The sequence below is a fragment of the Bufo gargarizans genome, chromosome 4 (genome assembly GCF_014858855.1).
Source record: "Bufo gargarizans isolate SCDJY-AF-19 chromosome 4, ASM1485885v1, whole genome shotgun sequence".
In the NCBI taxonomy this organism is placed as follows: domain Eukaryota; kingdom Metazoa; phylum Chordata; class Amphibia; order Anura; family Bufonidae; genus Bufo; species Bufo gargarizans.
Genome location: NC_058083.1, coordinates 138,732,136 through 138,747,634, shown reverse-complemented (window position 1 = coordinate 138,747,634; position 15,499 = coordinate 138,732,136). Strand labels below are relative to the sequence as shown.

The following is a 15,499-nucleotide window of genomic DNA, read 5'->3' as shown; positions in this document are numbered from 1 at the left end:
GACACCCCAAGGTATTCCGTGAGGGGCATGGCGAGTTCCTAGAATTTTTTATATTTTGTCGCAAGTTAGTGGAATATGAGACTTTGTAAGAAAAAAATAAAAATAAAAAATCATCATCATTTTCCGCTAACTTGTGACAAAAAATAAAAAGTTCTATGAACTCACTATGCCCATCAGCGAATACCTTAGGGTGTCTACTTTCCGAAATGGGGTCATTTATGGGGTTTTTCTACTGTTTGGGCATTGTAGAACCTCAGGAATCATGACAGGTGCTCAGAAAGTCAGAGCTGCTTCAAAAAGCGGAAATTCACATTTTTGTACCATAGTTTGTAAACGCTATAACTTTTACCCAAACCATTTTTTTTTTTTTGCCCAAACATTTTTTTTTTATCAAAGACATGTAGAACTATAAATTTAGTGAAAAATTTATATATGGATGTCGTTTTTTTTGCAAAATTTTACAGCTGAAAGTGAAAAATGTCATTTTTTTGCAAAAAAATCGTTACATTTCGATTAATAACAAAAAAAAGTAAAAATGTCAGCAGCAATAAAATACCACCCAATGAAAGCTCTATTAGTGAGAAGAAAAGGAGGTAAAATTCATTTGGGTGGTAAGTTGCATGACCGAGCGATAAACGGTGAAAGTAGTGTAGTGCAGAAGTGTAAAAAGTGCTCTGGTCATGAAGGGGGTTTCAGCTAGCGGGGCTGAAGTGGTTAAACCAGTCACAATTCCTGGTAAGGTTGATCCTTATGAGTTAAATGATACTTCTATATATCTTCATTGCATTGTTTGAGATATATCACTTTTTGATGACATGTAAATCAGGTCTTCGGTGCACAGAGGGTTGGGCTCAAGCCCCTCAGAGCATCAGACACTTCCACACTGCACTTCTTGGCGCCATAGTCTACATCAGAGATCAGCAACCTTCGGCACTCCAGTTGCTGTGAAACTACAACTCCTTGCATGCAAACTTACTCAGCTATTCTTGTAACTCCCACAGAAGTGAAAGGAGGAAACTGGGAGTTGTAGTTTCAAAACAGCTGGTGTGCCGGGGGTTGCAGATCCCTGGTCTACACTATCAGCAGATGTGCTGTGCATCTAGCCCTGTATCCCCAGCTTTGTAGATAAATTTTGTGCATGTGCCGATGATGCCACCCTCTCCTAAATAAAGTTGAGCATCTCCTCTTCTGGGTGGAGCATGGTGGCATCAGCACATGCTTAGTAGTCAGATGCACTACGCATGCGTAGTTGTTAGATTACAAAACCAGACATCTCTGTCAGTCAAGGGGATGAGAGGAGTGTCAAGTGGTGCAGGACAGAGGAGCTCAAGTCCTCTGAGGAGATGCGACCCATCTGCCATGCTCTGAAAAACTAATTACTAATTTATCACTAATAAGTGTTATATCAAGGGAATGGTGCAACAGTGACACATAAATAAGGTATTCTTTTAATCATCAGGATCAACCCCACCAGGCTTTGTGCTGATTTATTAGGGTTGATCTTGATGACAGATGCTCATTAAGGTTCATTATAGGTGACAGCAAGCAGAGATCATGAAACGATGAGGAATTTAGAAAAATGACAAAAATTGTATAAGGTTTAACTATACATACTATAACATGTATGTGCTGAAACTGGAACACCCCTTTAATTGTAAAATATACTCTTCTCTAGTTTGGTCACTCGGTGCCCATAAAGGATGGTAAAAGCCACAGAGACCCTATGTATAGAGGAGCTTGTATAGATGTGTGTGTTAATAAACATTTTGCCCCATTTTGTTTTGGTATTTGAGATAAATGCGATGGCGCAATGATGATTTTGCTACTGAGAGAAAAACATGTGATTTATACTAGAATGAGCACGCTGATTCCATATATGAACTTGGAATTTGCCTGACACGTCTAGATTTTAAGTTATACATGCAAAGTCTATTCAGTTATAATATGAATGCATTATATTGAAAATATTCCAATGTAAATGTACAAATCGACAGCACTCCAGACTTGCAGGTGAAATATTCAGTGATTTTTATTCAGACAGACTTGGTTATAAATCATTCAGGCAACGTTTCGAGCTATATGTGGCCCTTCATCAGGCTAATGAGAAAATATAATAATTTACAATTAATTAAATGTGGTACATGATTGAATCAAATGCAAAAATACATGATTTTAATATAATAATTTAATTAGTTACCAGAATACATGATTGTAAATAATTCATATTCATACAGAAAATCAAAAGTACATGATAATAGCTACATAATCGGGCATTGAAGCATGCCCTAGGTGCAGAAGTATGTGGTATGCAATTAGGGGGTTACCACCACCCTAAATACTAGAACCACAAGAGTGGCTAAAACACAGGCTGAATAGATAAATAGAAAATAGTGAATAGAAGTGACAGAATCAAGACCAGAGGCCTGGGTGGTACAGGGATGGAGAAGGCAGCAGAGAACAACAGATATCATAGATAAAATGAAAAAAGGTTAAGAAAGCCAAAAGTATAAATGTATAAGGAGCTTACCCTGGTATATAATTGCAATCCTGTGGATGCTGGCGCTGTGATGAAGGGATGCAGAACGCCATCTTAAATAAGCTTAATAGGCAGAGCAATACCTGTAGGGGAGCTAGGGGTAAAGCGTGCTTAGCCAGGGCTCCGGAAAGAGCAGACACAGGTGCGCATGCGCATGACGCGCTGAAGATGCGGGCGCCATTTTGGGATAGGGCAAGAGCCGAACAACTCCTGGATATACCTGTTGCATGTCTAGCGCATGCGCGAGCGGTACTAAGATTCCAAACCTCATATGATCCAAAGGTCTAGACTCCCATATAGAAATGACAGGGGTAGTAGGAAACCCTGTCATTAATAAGCTAATAGCCATGTGGACATAGGCTTATTTAACCAACCAGGCTTATAAATCAACAACCACTATAGTAAGGGGACATGACAATAAAATGTGAAAAGGAACCTTTTTAAAGTAATATATACATATATCTCAGGCTGTAAAGAACAATAGTCAATAGTCCGCTGGTAACATAACATTTGACCCACCCAGAACAAATGGGCTGGAATGGTAGAGATGGGGCCCTTGGAACATGCTTCATGAGTGTCACCACTCGTTATTAGATGTCGAAAGGCCCTGTGGATGAAAGAATAAGAAATGTAGAGTTAATAATGGTAATAATTGTAACAACATCATTCATAGTCCCAAAAATAATCTTTATTGTGACCAACAGGTTGTAAGGTGTTGAGGCGGCGGATCCAGGCCATCTCTCTCTCTCGGAGCACTTGTTCACGATCCCCTCCTTGTTTTAGTGGGGGAACCCAGTCAATGACTTGGAAGCGTAATTGACTCACTGAATGTTTCCTCACACACAAACATTCGGTGAGCCAATTACACTTCCAAGTCATTGACTGGGTTCCCCCACTAAGATGAGGAGAGTATCGTGAACAAGTGCTCCGAGAGAGAGAGATGTCCTGGATCCGCCGCCTCAACACCTTACAACCTGTTGGTCTATATCCAGTGAGAGGAACCCATGTAAGGGTGCTTTCACGCTAGTGTTATTCTTTTCCGGTAATAATATCCGGTAAAGGGTCTCAATACCAGAAAAAAAACGCATCAGTTTTGGCCTAATGCATTCTGAATGCTGCGTTTTTTTTCGGCCAAAATCCCGGAACACTACCGCACTTGCCGGATCCGGCATTCATTTCCGTAGAGATGTATTAATGTTGCATCCAGTACCAAGTGTTCCGGTTTTCTAGTCTGCGTAAGCGCCGGGACATAGGAGGAGCTATTTTTGCTATTGATCTTTGAAAAAATTTGAATACTGGATCCGTCTCATCAGGTAGCATCCGAAATAACGGATCTGGTATATCACCGGATCCGTCTAACGGATCAGGAAAAACATATTTTCATTTGCATACGGTTTGCCGGATCCGAACAACACTAAGAGGTTTAGTATTGATTATGTATGACCCAAACTGTAAAACCTTTTGTAAGAACCACAGTGAAAGTATTTGCGCTGGTTTTTTGGAAAGTTACATTTTCCAATTTGTCCAGTCAACTTTCTGCATTAATAATTTGCCATCCCTTTATAAAAGGATTTTTTTCCGCATGGATTACCCCTCTGCTCTTTGTTTTGTGGCTTTAATAGGAAACACAAGATGGATATCCATTTTTAATGACTTACCTGGGTGCTGACTTGTTCTCAATCAATTAGTTTGGTACATGGCAAATTATTAACAGTGTTATTTTGTATTGGTATGAAAAGCGACTTAATGTACTGGATCTTATAATGTTTCATTTTGATCAAGATTACACCTTTTGTAAAGGATTTTATATGTTTTGTGCATTGTATATAACCATGGGATAAACCTGTAGGACTGTAGTACAGTAATGTATGGAAAAATGAAGTATGGGTAAAGACTGGTGCAAGTTCATCCACTTTGACTTCATTTTTTAGTTTCATAAAATTGAATAGGGTCTGTCTATAGACTAGTTATTATTGGTTACAAGGCAGTGAAAACGCCATCACACCTCGCCCTGTCAATCAAAGTGCAAAGGGCGCGGCAGTTGTAGAGAGAGCAGAGCCTTTAGGTGTAACAGCAATTGCTCCTTAAACACTTCCAGACCGGGCCATTTGCCCCCTTCCTGACCATGGCTTATTTTACAAATCTGACGTGTCACTTTATGTGGTAATAACTGTGGAATTCTTTTACTTATCCCAGCCGTTCAGAGATTGTTTTCTCGTGACACATTGTACATCATGTTAATGGTAAATTTGAGTCAATATATTTCGCCTTTATTTATAAAAAAATCCAAAAGTTAACGAAAATTTGAATAAATTCACTGTTTTCAAAATTTGAATCTCTCTGCTTTTAAGACAGATATTACCTCATAAAATGCTAATTAATTGACATTCACCACATGTCTACTTTATGTTGGCATCATTTTAGTAATGTAATTTAATTTTTTTAGGACGTTAGAAGGTTTAGAACTTTAGAAGCAATTTTTGAAATTTTTAAGAAAATTTCCAAAAGCTATTTTTTTACGGACCAGTTCAGTTCTAAAGTCATTTGGAGGAGCTCACATAATAGAAACCACCCAATACCCTATTTTAGAAACTACACCACTCAGACTATTCAAAACTGGTTTTATTAATGTTGTTAACCCTTTAAGTATTCCACTGAATTAAAGCAAAATAGAGATGAAATTACAAAATTTCACTTTTTTTTGCAGATTTTCTATTTTAATCAATTTTTTCTTGTAACACATCAAGGGTTAACAACAAAACAAACCTCAATATTTATTACCCTGATTCTGCAGTCTACAAAAACACCCCATATGTGGTCATATACCGCTGTATGGGCACACGTCAGGGCTCAGAAGGCAAGGAGCGCCATAGGGTTTTTGGAGGGCAGATTGTGCTGGAATGGTCTTAGGGCGCTATGTTGCATTTGCATTTGAGGTATCCCCACAGTGAAAACCCAAGGAATTTTTAAGGGGTGCAGTGAACACTTTGACCCAACAAGCATTTCATAGAATTTATAATCCTTGGCTGTGAAAATGAAAAATTAAGTTGTTTTTTTTTTTACAAGAAAATGGTGCTTTAGACCCAAACTTTTTTTTTCACAAAAGATAACAGGAGAATATCCCCCCACAATTTGCTTCCCATTTTCTCCTGAATACAGTAAAACCCCAATTGTGAACTGTTATTTGGGGATATGCCAGAGCTCAGAAGGGAAGGAGCGGCATCTTGATTTTCTAACATGGAATTTTCTGTCATGGCTTTTAAGAGCGATAACTTTTACATTTTTTGGTTGACTGAGCTTCGTAAGGGCTTATTTTGTGCGGGACAAGCTGTAGTTTTTATTGCCACCATTTTGGGGTACATTTTGCTTTCTGGTAGCTTTTTATCTAATTTTTTGGGAGGTGAAGTCACAAAAAAAGCAGTTTTTTTCAACAACAAAAAATTTACACCGTTCACTTGATAGGGTAGATCATGTGATATTTTTGTAGATCCGGTAGTCATGGGTGAAAAGATACCAAGTAGGTCTATTTTTTCTTTATTTTTATGTTTTACACAATAAGAAAATTTTTAGAAAAAAAATCACGTTTTTGTGTTGCCATTTTCTTAGTGCCATATTTAAAAAAAAAAAATGTCTATGGTCTTGTGTGAGGGCTTGTTTTTTGCGGAATGAGGTGACATTTTTATTGCTACCATTTTGGGGTACATACGACTTTTTGATCAATTAACATGATGTTTTTTTGGGAGGTGATGTTTATAATTTTTTTTATGGTTTTCACCTGATGGGATAGATCATGTGATATTTTTATAGAGCCAGTTGTTACAGATGCGGCAGTACCAAATATGTCTATTTAAATTTTTTCTGTACGTTTTACACAATAAGAACATTTTTAGAAAAAGATATCATGTTTTTGTGTTGCAATTTTTTTAGAGCTATTTTTTTTTATTATTTTTATTTGAAACAATTTTTATTGTTTTTATTGCTATTATTTTGGGGTATATACGACTTTTTTGGTCAATTAACATTATGTATTTTTGGGAGGTGATGTTTATTTATTTTATTTTTTTATGGCCTTCACCTGATGGGATACGTGATATTTTTGTAGAGCCGTCGTCACGGACACAGCTATACCAAATATGTATATATTTATATTTTTTTCTATTTTTTCTATTTTTTTAATTACTTAATTGGGGATTTTTTTTTTTTACATGTGAAACTTTTTTTTATAAAACATTTTATTTTTATTTTTTATTTTACACTTTGTGTCCCCCATAAGGTCATACAAGACTTCTGGGCGACATATAACTTCACTTTTTTTTTCACTATTAATTTACACCCCCCAGAGAGGCTGTACAGCATTATACAGCGCTGTACAGCCTCCGTGCAGGGCTGATCGTGGTCTATGGAAGACCCGTCAGCTCCTGCACTCCCCCGCCGGGAGAGGAAGTGTCACATCGCTTCCTGATCTGTATACACAGCACTTGTTCAGGGCTGTGTATACAGTGATCTAGAAGGCAGGGACACACAGGAACGGTCCCTGCCTTTACTATGCAGTGCCCTGCTGACAGCAGGCCTCCTGCTCGGCAGCTGCATGATTAGCGTGCAGCTGCAATCTCTGAAAGGACGTTCCAGAACGTCCATTCAGAGATAAGCCTGACCTCCAAGGACGTTTATAGTCAATGAGCAGTCGGGAAGTGGTTAAGGCTCATTTGCATATATTAAAACCTAATTTTTCATAGCAATGTGGACACATATGAACATGAGACCAACACAGATGTCTTCAGCTGCCAAGGGCACATGTTACAGATCAGCCAGTGTCATAGGTACAAATCTGCTGATAAACGCCCTTTAATAAAATAAAAAAAATAAAAATAAAATGTGTTTAGGAGAACATGCAGCAAGTACATGTCATCTAGCCTATAGGTAAGGCTACTTTCATCATGGTTCTGCAAAAATGCTTCCATTAACATAATACAACAGATCCGTCATGAACACCATTGAAAGTCAAAGGGGGCGGATCCGTTTTCTATTGTGTCAGAGAAAACGTACCCGTCCCCATTGACTTACATTGTGTGCCAGGATGGATCCGTCTTGCTCCTCATCACATCGCGGACAGAAAAACGCTGCAGGCAGTGTTTTGGTGTCCGCCTTGAGAGAGTGACTGAACGGAGGCAAACTGATGCATTCTGAGCGGATCCTTTTCCATTCAGAATGCATTAGGTCAAAACTGATCCGTTTTGGACCGCTTGTGAGAGCCCATGACTGAAATCACATACGGAAAGCCAAAACGCCAGTGTGAAAGTAGCTTAAAACATCTGAATGGGAGCAAAAAACAATGAGGGATATTTATTAAGACCAGTGTTATGTACACCAGTCTTAATTTGTCTTGTGCTGGAGCAAGATGCGCCAACTTTATTAAGAGGCACATGCCTTTTAATAAAATTGTAGCATCCCCTGCTGTCTGTGCGCCAGCTGGAAATCTGGTAGGACGTGTGCCAAAAATCTTATTTTCTTCAAATTTACAAAAAGAACAATACTCTTAAAGAGCACTTGTCACCACTCCTGTTATGTCTGTATTAGTAAATAATGTTATTCCAAATTAAATGACAATTCAGGGGCATTTATTTTTATGACTTTGCGATGTCCTATTTGTCTATTGTTTCTGTTAGAAGTTTATGAATTGAGATACAACCAGGTGTTAGCAACTGGAGGTGTGTCCCTGGCAAGTCTGACACTGTCCAATCAGTGCTGTCAGTCTCAGACACCCCCCCCAAACTGGAAACATGCAGTTGTATCCTTATTTATAAACTTCTAGCAGAAATAATAAGGAATTGGAGAACATTGAGTCATAAGAAAAGACACCCCAGAACTGCACAGGGATTGCAAGTAGGTAATAAGATATGTCCAGGTCCTCTTTAAATATTCTTCTATATATACTGTATACATGGCAGATATTGTTCTTTTTGGAACTAAAAATGTTTTGTAAAAAGCTGCAAAGAAAAAATAATAATAAACAAGATTTTTCAGTGAATTTTACCCATTGCAGGGAATAAATAAATACTTACTAAATTTCATACACAGAATGGCAATGCTTTTATGTATATGTTTTTACCTGTATTATTTTACAGTGTTGTAGAAGTACCAGATGGCATAGGTATTGTCTGTCTTATAGCTTTTCCTTTTTTTATTTAGCAAAATGATAAATTTGTCCCAGCCAGATACAATTGATGAAAGAGCCATCAACACTACAAAGTTAACACCATTCACCATTTCAGTAAGTCCGTGATTTCTTTGCCGTAGTCTGAATGCTGGATTGGGTATCTTGTGTTCATGTGTTGTACTTTGCAGCCATAGTTTAGAAACTAGAAAACTACCATGACATGCCAAGTGTAAGTGTAAATTCTTAGGAGGTTTGAATATAAACGATAGAACAGAGATTAGCAATACAAGTAACTGTTCAGCAGATAAATTATCTACTGTTTAAATACATTTTTATATTAGATTTGATTTAGAATTTTGATGTTAATTTTCAAAATTTTCCATATTACTACCTTTATTTATAAAAGAAATCCTAAATCTCTTCATTATTTGCCTGGGCCATTAAGCCCAATAACATGCTGGCACTTCCGGTTTTGTAGAGATCACTATGCTATGCAGGATTCCAATGAAAGATAACACCTATACATAGATAACACAGGACCCACGCTTTACAATAGGTTATAGTTAAAGGGGTCTGATAGGTGTGAGTTCCTTTGGGACCCGCACCTATATTGAGAATGATTACATTGAAGTGTACAGGTAGCAGCAGTCCTATAGAGGTGAATGGGATGGCTTACTTGTAATTACACCTGCTCACCACTGCAGTTCCAATGGCGAGCAGGTAAACAATGAAGAGAAGGCAGTGTTTGCACTTCAACCATTCGTTCATTGAACGACAGGTCCCTCACACCTGATTGACATCCCATTAATTGAAAACACCTGACTCTAAATTCACCTTTAAATTATCTTCATATACTTTTGCCACTCACAGACACATGATATTGGATAATTTTCCTCAATAAATAAATAACCATGTATAATATTTTTGACTCCTTTATTTGGTTATCTTTATCTACTTTTAGGACTTGTACGAAAATCCGATGTAGTTTTAGTTTAAATTAATGCAGAAATAGAGAAAATTCTGAAGGCTTCACAGACTTTCAAGCTCCTGCTCCTGCTTTAAAGTGTTAGAACTTAAATAGTGAGCCCCATTAGGGACAGTTGGATGCTAATGTCTGTAAAGTGCTGCGGAATATAGTAGCGCTATATAAGTGCAAAATGTATGTATTTGTGTATTTTGTGTGATTTATGTATTTGTATATTTTCATCTACACACTACCCCATCTTGTGTAGGATACCTTTGTGGTGCATGTGATCCGCTGCCGACATCCTCCATTGTATGCATTTTTGCTGGGGATTGCCACTAGCAACGGATCACAGGTGGAGGAATTGGTCCCCCGTTTATAAACATACCACAGTGCTTGGGGTTTTTGAGCATTTCCTCCCATTTAGGCCACTTTATTTCAGTGATTTTTCTTTATATGTATGGAATGTGCTAACATTCTGTTGCACCTGGTAGCCTGTGTCACATGGCCTGTTATAGGTGGGGCTTGCAGCCTTATCATCTCTCCCACCACATGAGTGATCTCACTATGGAGACATGTGGGAGCTTGGCTGTGATTTAGAGCTTAGCACCTTTCAGACCGTGTTCACACACCACAGGTAGTCTAGTGGTAGGACCCATGCCACACTGAGATACCTTGACAGTGGTGCAAAAGGGCTCCGATGTGTTCCTGACTGGAATACATTGGCTAAAGTCTCAGTTTTTTACATCAGCCTGAGGGATTAGACATGTTGTCAGTTGCATATCATTGTGGTGCACTTTTTGCAGTGATTTATGTATTTGTATATTTTCATCCACACACTACTCCATCTTGTGTAGGATGGCCTTGTGGTGCATGTGGTCCCCTGCCGACATCCTCCATTGTATGCATTTTTTGCTGGGGATTGCCGTCAGCAGCGGATCACATGCGGAGGAATTGCCGGTTATAAACACGCTACAGTGTTTGGGATTTTTGAGCATTTCCTCCCATTTAGGCCACTTTATTTTAGTGATTTTTCAAAAAAATAAAAATAAATAAATAAATAATTGACTTTATAATTAGTACTCCCAGATAAACTTGATATAAGTTATATAGATATGTACGAGTACCTTCAGTACTTACTTTATGACACACACTTTTTGTTTTTACAATACTTTAGGAAAATATTAACTTGGCTCTGAATTCAGCCTCCGCCATTGGTTGTACAGTAGTGAACATCGGTGCACAGGATTTACAAGAAGGAAAGCCGCACTTGGTCATGGGCCTGTTATGGCAGATTATTAAAGCTGGATTGTTTGCTGACATTGAGATCTCCAAGAATGAGGGTAATTTAAAAGTTACCAAAAGCAAATACTGCAATTTTAGTGATTATCATATGTGCGAGTAGAACTATAGATTATACTCTAGTTCAAATTGAGCTCTGGTGCCTGAAGGGACTTCTGTTACATAAGAAGACACCAGTTATGCTTTTCCGAGCCAGCTGGGTTGTCATGCCACTCACTCTGTGTGTACTGGAACCAGGGGCGTAGCTAAAGGCTCATTGGCCCTGGTGCAAGAGTTCAGCTTGGGCCCCCTCTTCACTCTGCGTTGGTGCACCTAGCTTTTCAGCTGCCCGAGGCAAATATTAAAACGGCCCCCACCATGCCACCCCCCAATACTGTGGCCACTGTGCTCCCCAATACTTTCCTGCAGAAACAGTTCCCTCCCATCTCAGACCAAACCCCCTTCAGACCTCTATGTCAGACCCCATATAAGACCCCAGTTTTAGACCTTAGTTCAGACCCCCATTAGACCTCCACGTAAGACCCCCAACCCAATATCAGACCTTAGATAAGACCCCCGTTAGACCTCCAGACTCCCATATAAGACCCTCATTAGACCTCCAGACCCCCAAATCTGACCCCCATTAGACCTCCAGACCCCCAGTCAGACCTCCGGACGTGCATTAGACCTCCAGACCCCCAATCAGACCCCCATTAGACCTCTCTAGATCCCCAGGCAGACCTCCAGACCCCCATTAGACCTCTCCAGACCCCCAGTCAGACCTCTAGACTCCCCAGTAGACCACTCCAGACCCCCAGTCAGACCTCCTGCCCCCCTAGTCAGACCTCCTGCCCCCCCAGTCAGACCTCCAGACCCCCCAGTCAGACCTCCAAACCCCCCATAGACCACTCCAGACCCCCATTAGACCTCTCCAGACCCCCCATTAGACCTCCATATCAGACCTCAGATCAGACTGTAAAATAATAAAGTAACTTACCTCTCCTGCTGCGACTCTCCCTGCCCTGGCTGTCTTCTTTTCTCAGGGCCTGTGCTGCAGTCACCTGACCTCCTGCAGCGTCAGGTCAGAGTGCGCTCTGTACGTTCTGATGCTGCAGGCAGCCAGGAGACAGCAGCGCCAGACCTGAGAAGAGTGAGCAGGAGGAGGGGTAAGTACTGTACAGGGCTCACAATGCTTCTCTCCCCCTTCTCCTGCAGACTAGTGAGCGCTTCCATTATGGAAGTGCTCACTAGTATTATCTTTTTAAGATGCACTGCATCTTATAAAGGGAAAAGTACAGTACCACTGGCAAGGGGGGCCCCCTGGCTAAGGGGCCTGGTCGCAATAGCGACCCCTATAGTTAGGCCAGTGACTGGGACTAGTGCTCAGTGAACTTCTCTTCAGCACTGCTAGAGTTAATCCTTCCCTCTCCCCCTGTATAGCTGATGACTAGGGTTCTGATCAGCCTTCCTATTTAGCTGGGTTGTGGTTCTACCGCCTTGCCTGAGCTTTGAGGTTTTCTAGTGACTAGTAACCAGCAAAGGTGTGAACTCTTGTACCCATGTACCGTACTTTGCCTGACTACCGATTCTGCTCCTTGCCGCCTGCCCTGAACTTGGAATTGCTATCTGTATTATGCATGTACTCAGCCTGCCCCAAGCTTGGAATTGCTATCTGGAATAAGCATGTATTCAGCCTGCCCTAACCTTGGGCTGTGTTCAGACTATGCCTTTTTCCTGATCTCTTAAATACTTCAGGCCGGTTTCTCTGACCCCTTTGGATCAGCTGCCAATTACATCGGGACACTGCAGCAAAGTCCCCATCCCTGTACAGGGGTTAAAGAAAGAATACCAGGGAACCACCAGGACAATGCCCTTAGGTTTAGCCAAAAGTCAAATGTTAATTGGCATAGTGAGTCCGCACCCACTGTCCGTTACAGAGAACATCTATGTTTTTTCTTTCCCAATGCTAAATCCTGTATGATTTATATCTTTACTTACCATGCATTGCTTCTTAAGTGCCATACTATTGCAATAATAGCTCTTGCTGCCGCTGTTTTTCAAAGCTCCTCTGACCACGTTCAATGAAAGGTAAGATTTCTAGAGAACCCTGTTTGAAAAGTCTGGCATTAGAGCCTATGGCCTCCAAGAAGCAGGAGACATAGAAGGACCTAAAAATAGTACAGTAATGTTATAGGAGTAATTTCTAGTTTTATATATAATAAGAGTTTTGGTTTGGTTTATGACTGCAATTAGTGTGATACTTTAGTGTTTCTTTTTTTTATCTAGCATTGATTGCATTGCTAAAAGATGGAGAGACACTGGAAGAATTAATGAAACTGTCCCCTGAAGAGCTGCTGCTCCGCTGGGTGAATTACCACCTGACTAATGCTAACTGGCCAAACATAAATAACTTCAGCCGAGATATTAAGGTAAAGATTGATATAGTGTGTATATGTATAGAGAAAGAGTACAGTGCAAAGGTTTTGGACGAGTTTGGGAAAAAAATGCTGCTAAGTAAGAATGCTTTTAAAAATAGAAGTGTTACTAGTTTACATTTATCAATTAACAAAATAAGTAAAAAATAAATGATCAAAAGAGAGATCTAAATCAAATCAATATTTGGTGTGACCACCCTTTGCCTTCAAAACAGCAACATTATTATTAGAGGAGATTTTAATGATAATGTTTCCTGATTTAGAATCATCTATACCTACAAGAAGTTCTTTTCTATTTACATTATAAAAGAAAGATACTTAGATGTCTGGCGACAAAGGAGACTACGCCTTTTTCTGAACACCACATAACTCCAACTCTAGAATTGGCATTTTTTTTATCAGCAGACAAGATCTCATCAAAACCAAAAATCCCTTGATTGGCTTTATAACATGTTCAGACCATGCAACAATATCTATGGAAGTTATAGAACAATATTAAGGCCCATTAATCGCTTTATAACAGTTATAGTACTACATTGGTAATCACCCTGATTACAGCGATAAACACAAAAATACACTTAACCCCTTTAACTCCTTAAGGACCCAGCCTTATTTCACCTTAAGGACCCAGCCTTATTTCACCTTAAGGACCAGGCCATTTTTTGCTAATCTGACCAGTGTCACTTTAAGTGGTGATAACTTTAAAACGCTTTGACTTATCCAGGCTATTCTGAGATAGTTTTTTCGTCACATATTGAACTTCCGGACAGTGGTAAAATGGAGTAAAAAAAAAATAAAAAATCATTTTTATTTATAAAAAAAATACAAAATTTGCCAAAAATTTGGAAAAATTTGCAAATTTCCAAGTCTCAATTTCTCTACTTCTATAATACATAGTAATACCTACAAAAATAGTTATTACTTTACATTCCCCATATATTTACTTCATGTTAGGATCATTTTGGGAATGACATTTTATTTTTGGGGGACGTTACAAGGCTTAGAAGTTTAGAAGTAAATCTTGAAATTTCATAGAAATTTCCAAAAAACAACTTTTTAAGGACCAGTTCAGGTCTGAAGTCACTTTGTGAGGCGTACATAATAGAAACCACCCATTCTAGAAACTACACCCCTCAAGGTATTCAAAAATGATTTTACAAACGTTGTTAACCCTTGAGGTGTTCCACAAGAATTAATGGAAAATAGAGATACAATTTCAAAATTTCACTTTTTTGGCAGATTTTCCATTTTTATATATTTTTTCCAGTTACAAAGCAAGGGTTAACAGCCAAACAAAACTCAATATTTATGGCCCTGATTCTGTAGTTTACAGAAACACCCCATATGTGATCGTAAAAAAATGCTGTACGGGCACACGGCAGGTCGCAGAAGGAAAGGAATGCCATACGGTTTTTGGAAGGCAGATTTTGCTGGACAGTTTTTTCTGACACCATGTCCCATTTGAAACCCCCCTGATGTACCCCTAGAGTAGAAACTCCATAAAAGTGACCCCATCTAAGAAACTACACCCCTCAAGGTATTCAAAACTGATTTTACAAACGTTGTTAACCCTTTAGGTGTTCCACAAGAATTAATGAAAAATAGAGATACAATTTCAAAATGTCACTTTTTTTGGCAGATTTTCCCTAAAAAATTTTTTTTACAGTTACAAAGCAAGGGTTAACAGCCAAACAAAACTCAATATTTATGGCCCTGATTCTGTAGTTTACAGAAACAACCCATATGTGGTCGTAAAAAAATGCTGTACAGGCACACGGCAGTGCGCAGAAGGAAAGGAATGCCATACCGTTTTTTTTTGTTATTTACAACATTCATCTGACAGGTTAGCTCATGTGGTATTTTTATAGAGCAGGTTGTCACGGACGAGGCGATACCTAATATGTATACAATGTTTTTATTTATGTAAGTTTTACACAATGATTTCATTTTTGAAACAAAAAAAAATCATGTTTTAGTGTCTCCATAGTATGAGAGCCATAGTTTTTTCAGTTTTTGGGAGATTATCTTAGGTAGGGTCTCAATTTTTGCGGGATGAGATGACGGTTTGATTGGCATGATTTTGGGGTGCATATGACTTTTTGATCGCTTGCTATTACACTTTTTGT

General features: G+C 39.1%; 1 protein-coding gene across 1 annotated transcript in view; it reads left to right on the top strand.

Moving 5' to 3' along the window:
- PLS1 (plastin 1) overlaps positions 1–15,499 on the top strand; it is an 89,724-nt gene that overhangs the window by 34,817 nt on the left and 39,408 nt on the right. Inside the window, exons 5-7 of the mRNA XM_044291033.1 lie at positions 8,726–8,807; positions 10,835–11,000; positions 13,225–13,367. Coding sequence (XP_044146968.1) covers positions 8,726–8,807; positions 10,835–11,000; positions 13,225–13,367 — 391 coding nt within the window. The remainder of the gene's footprint in view (positions 1–8,725; positions 8,808–10,834; positions 11,001–13,224; positions 13,368–15,499) is intronic.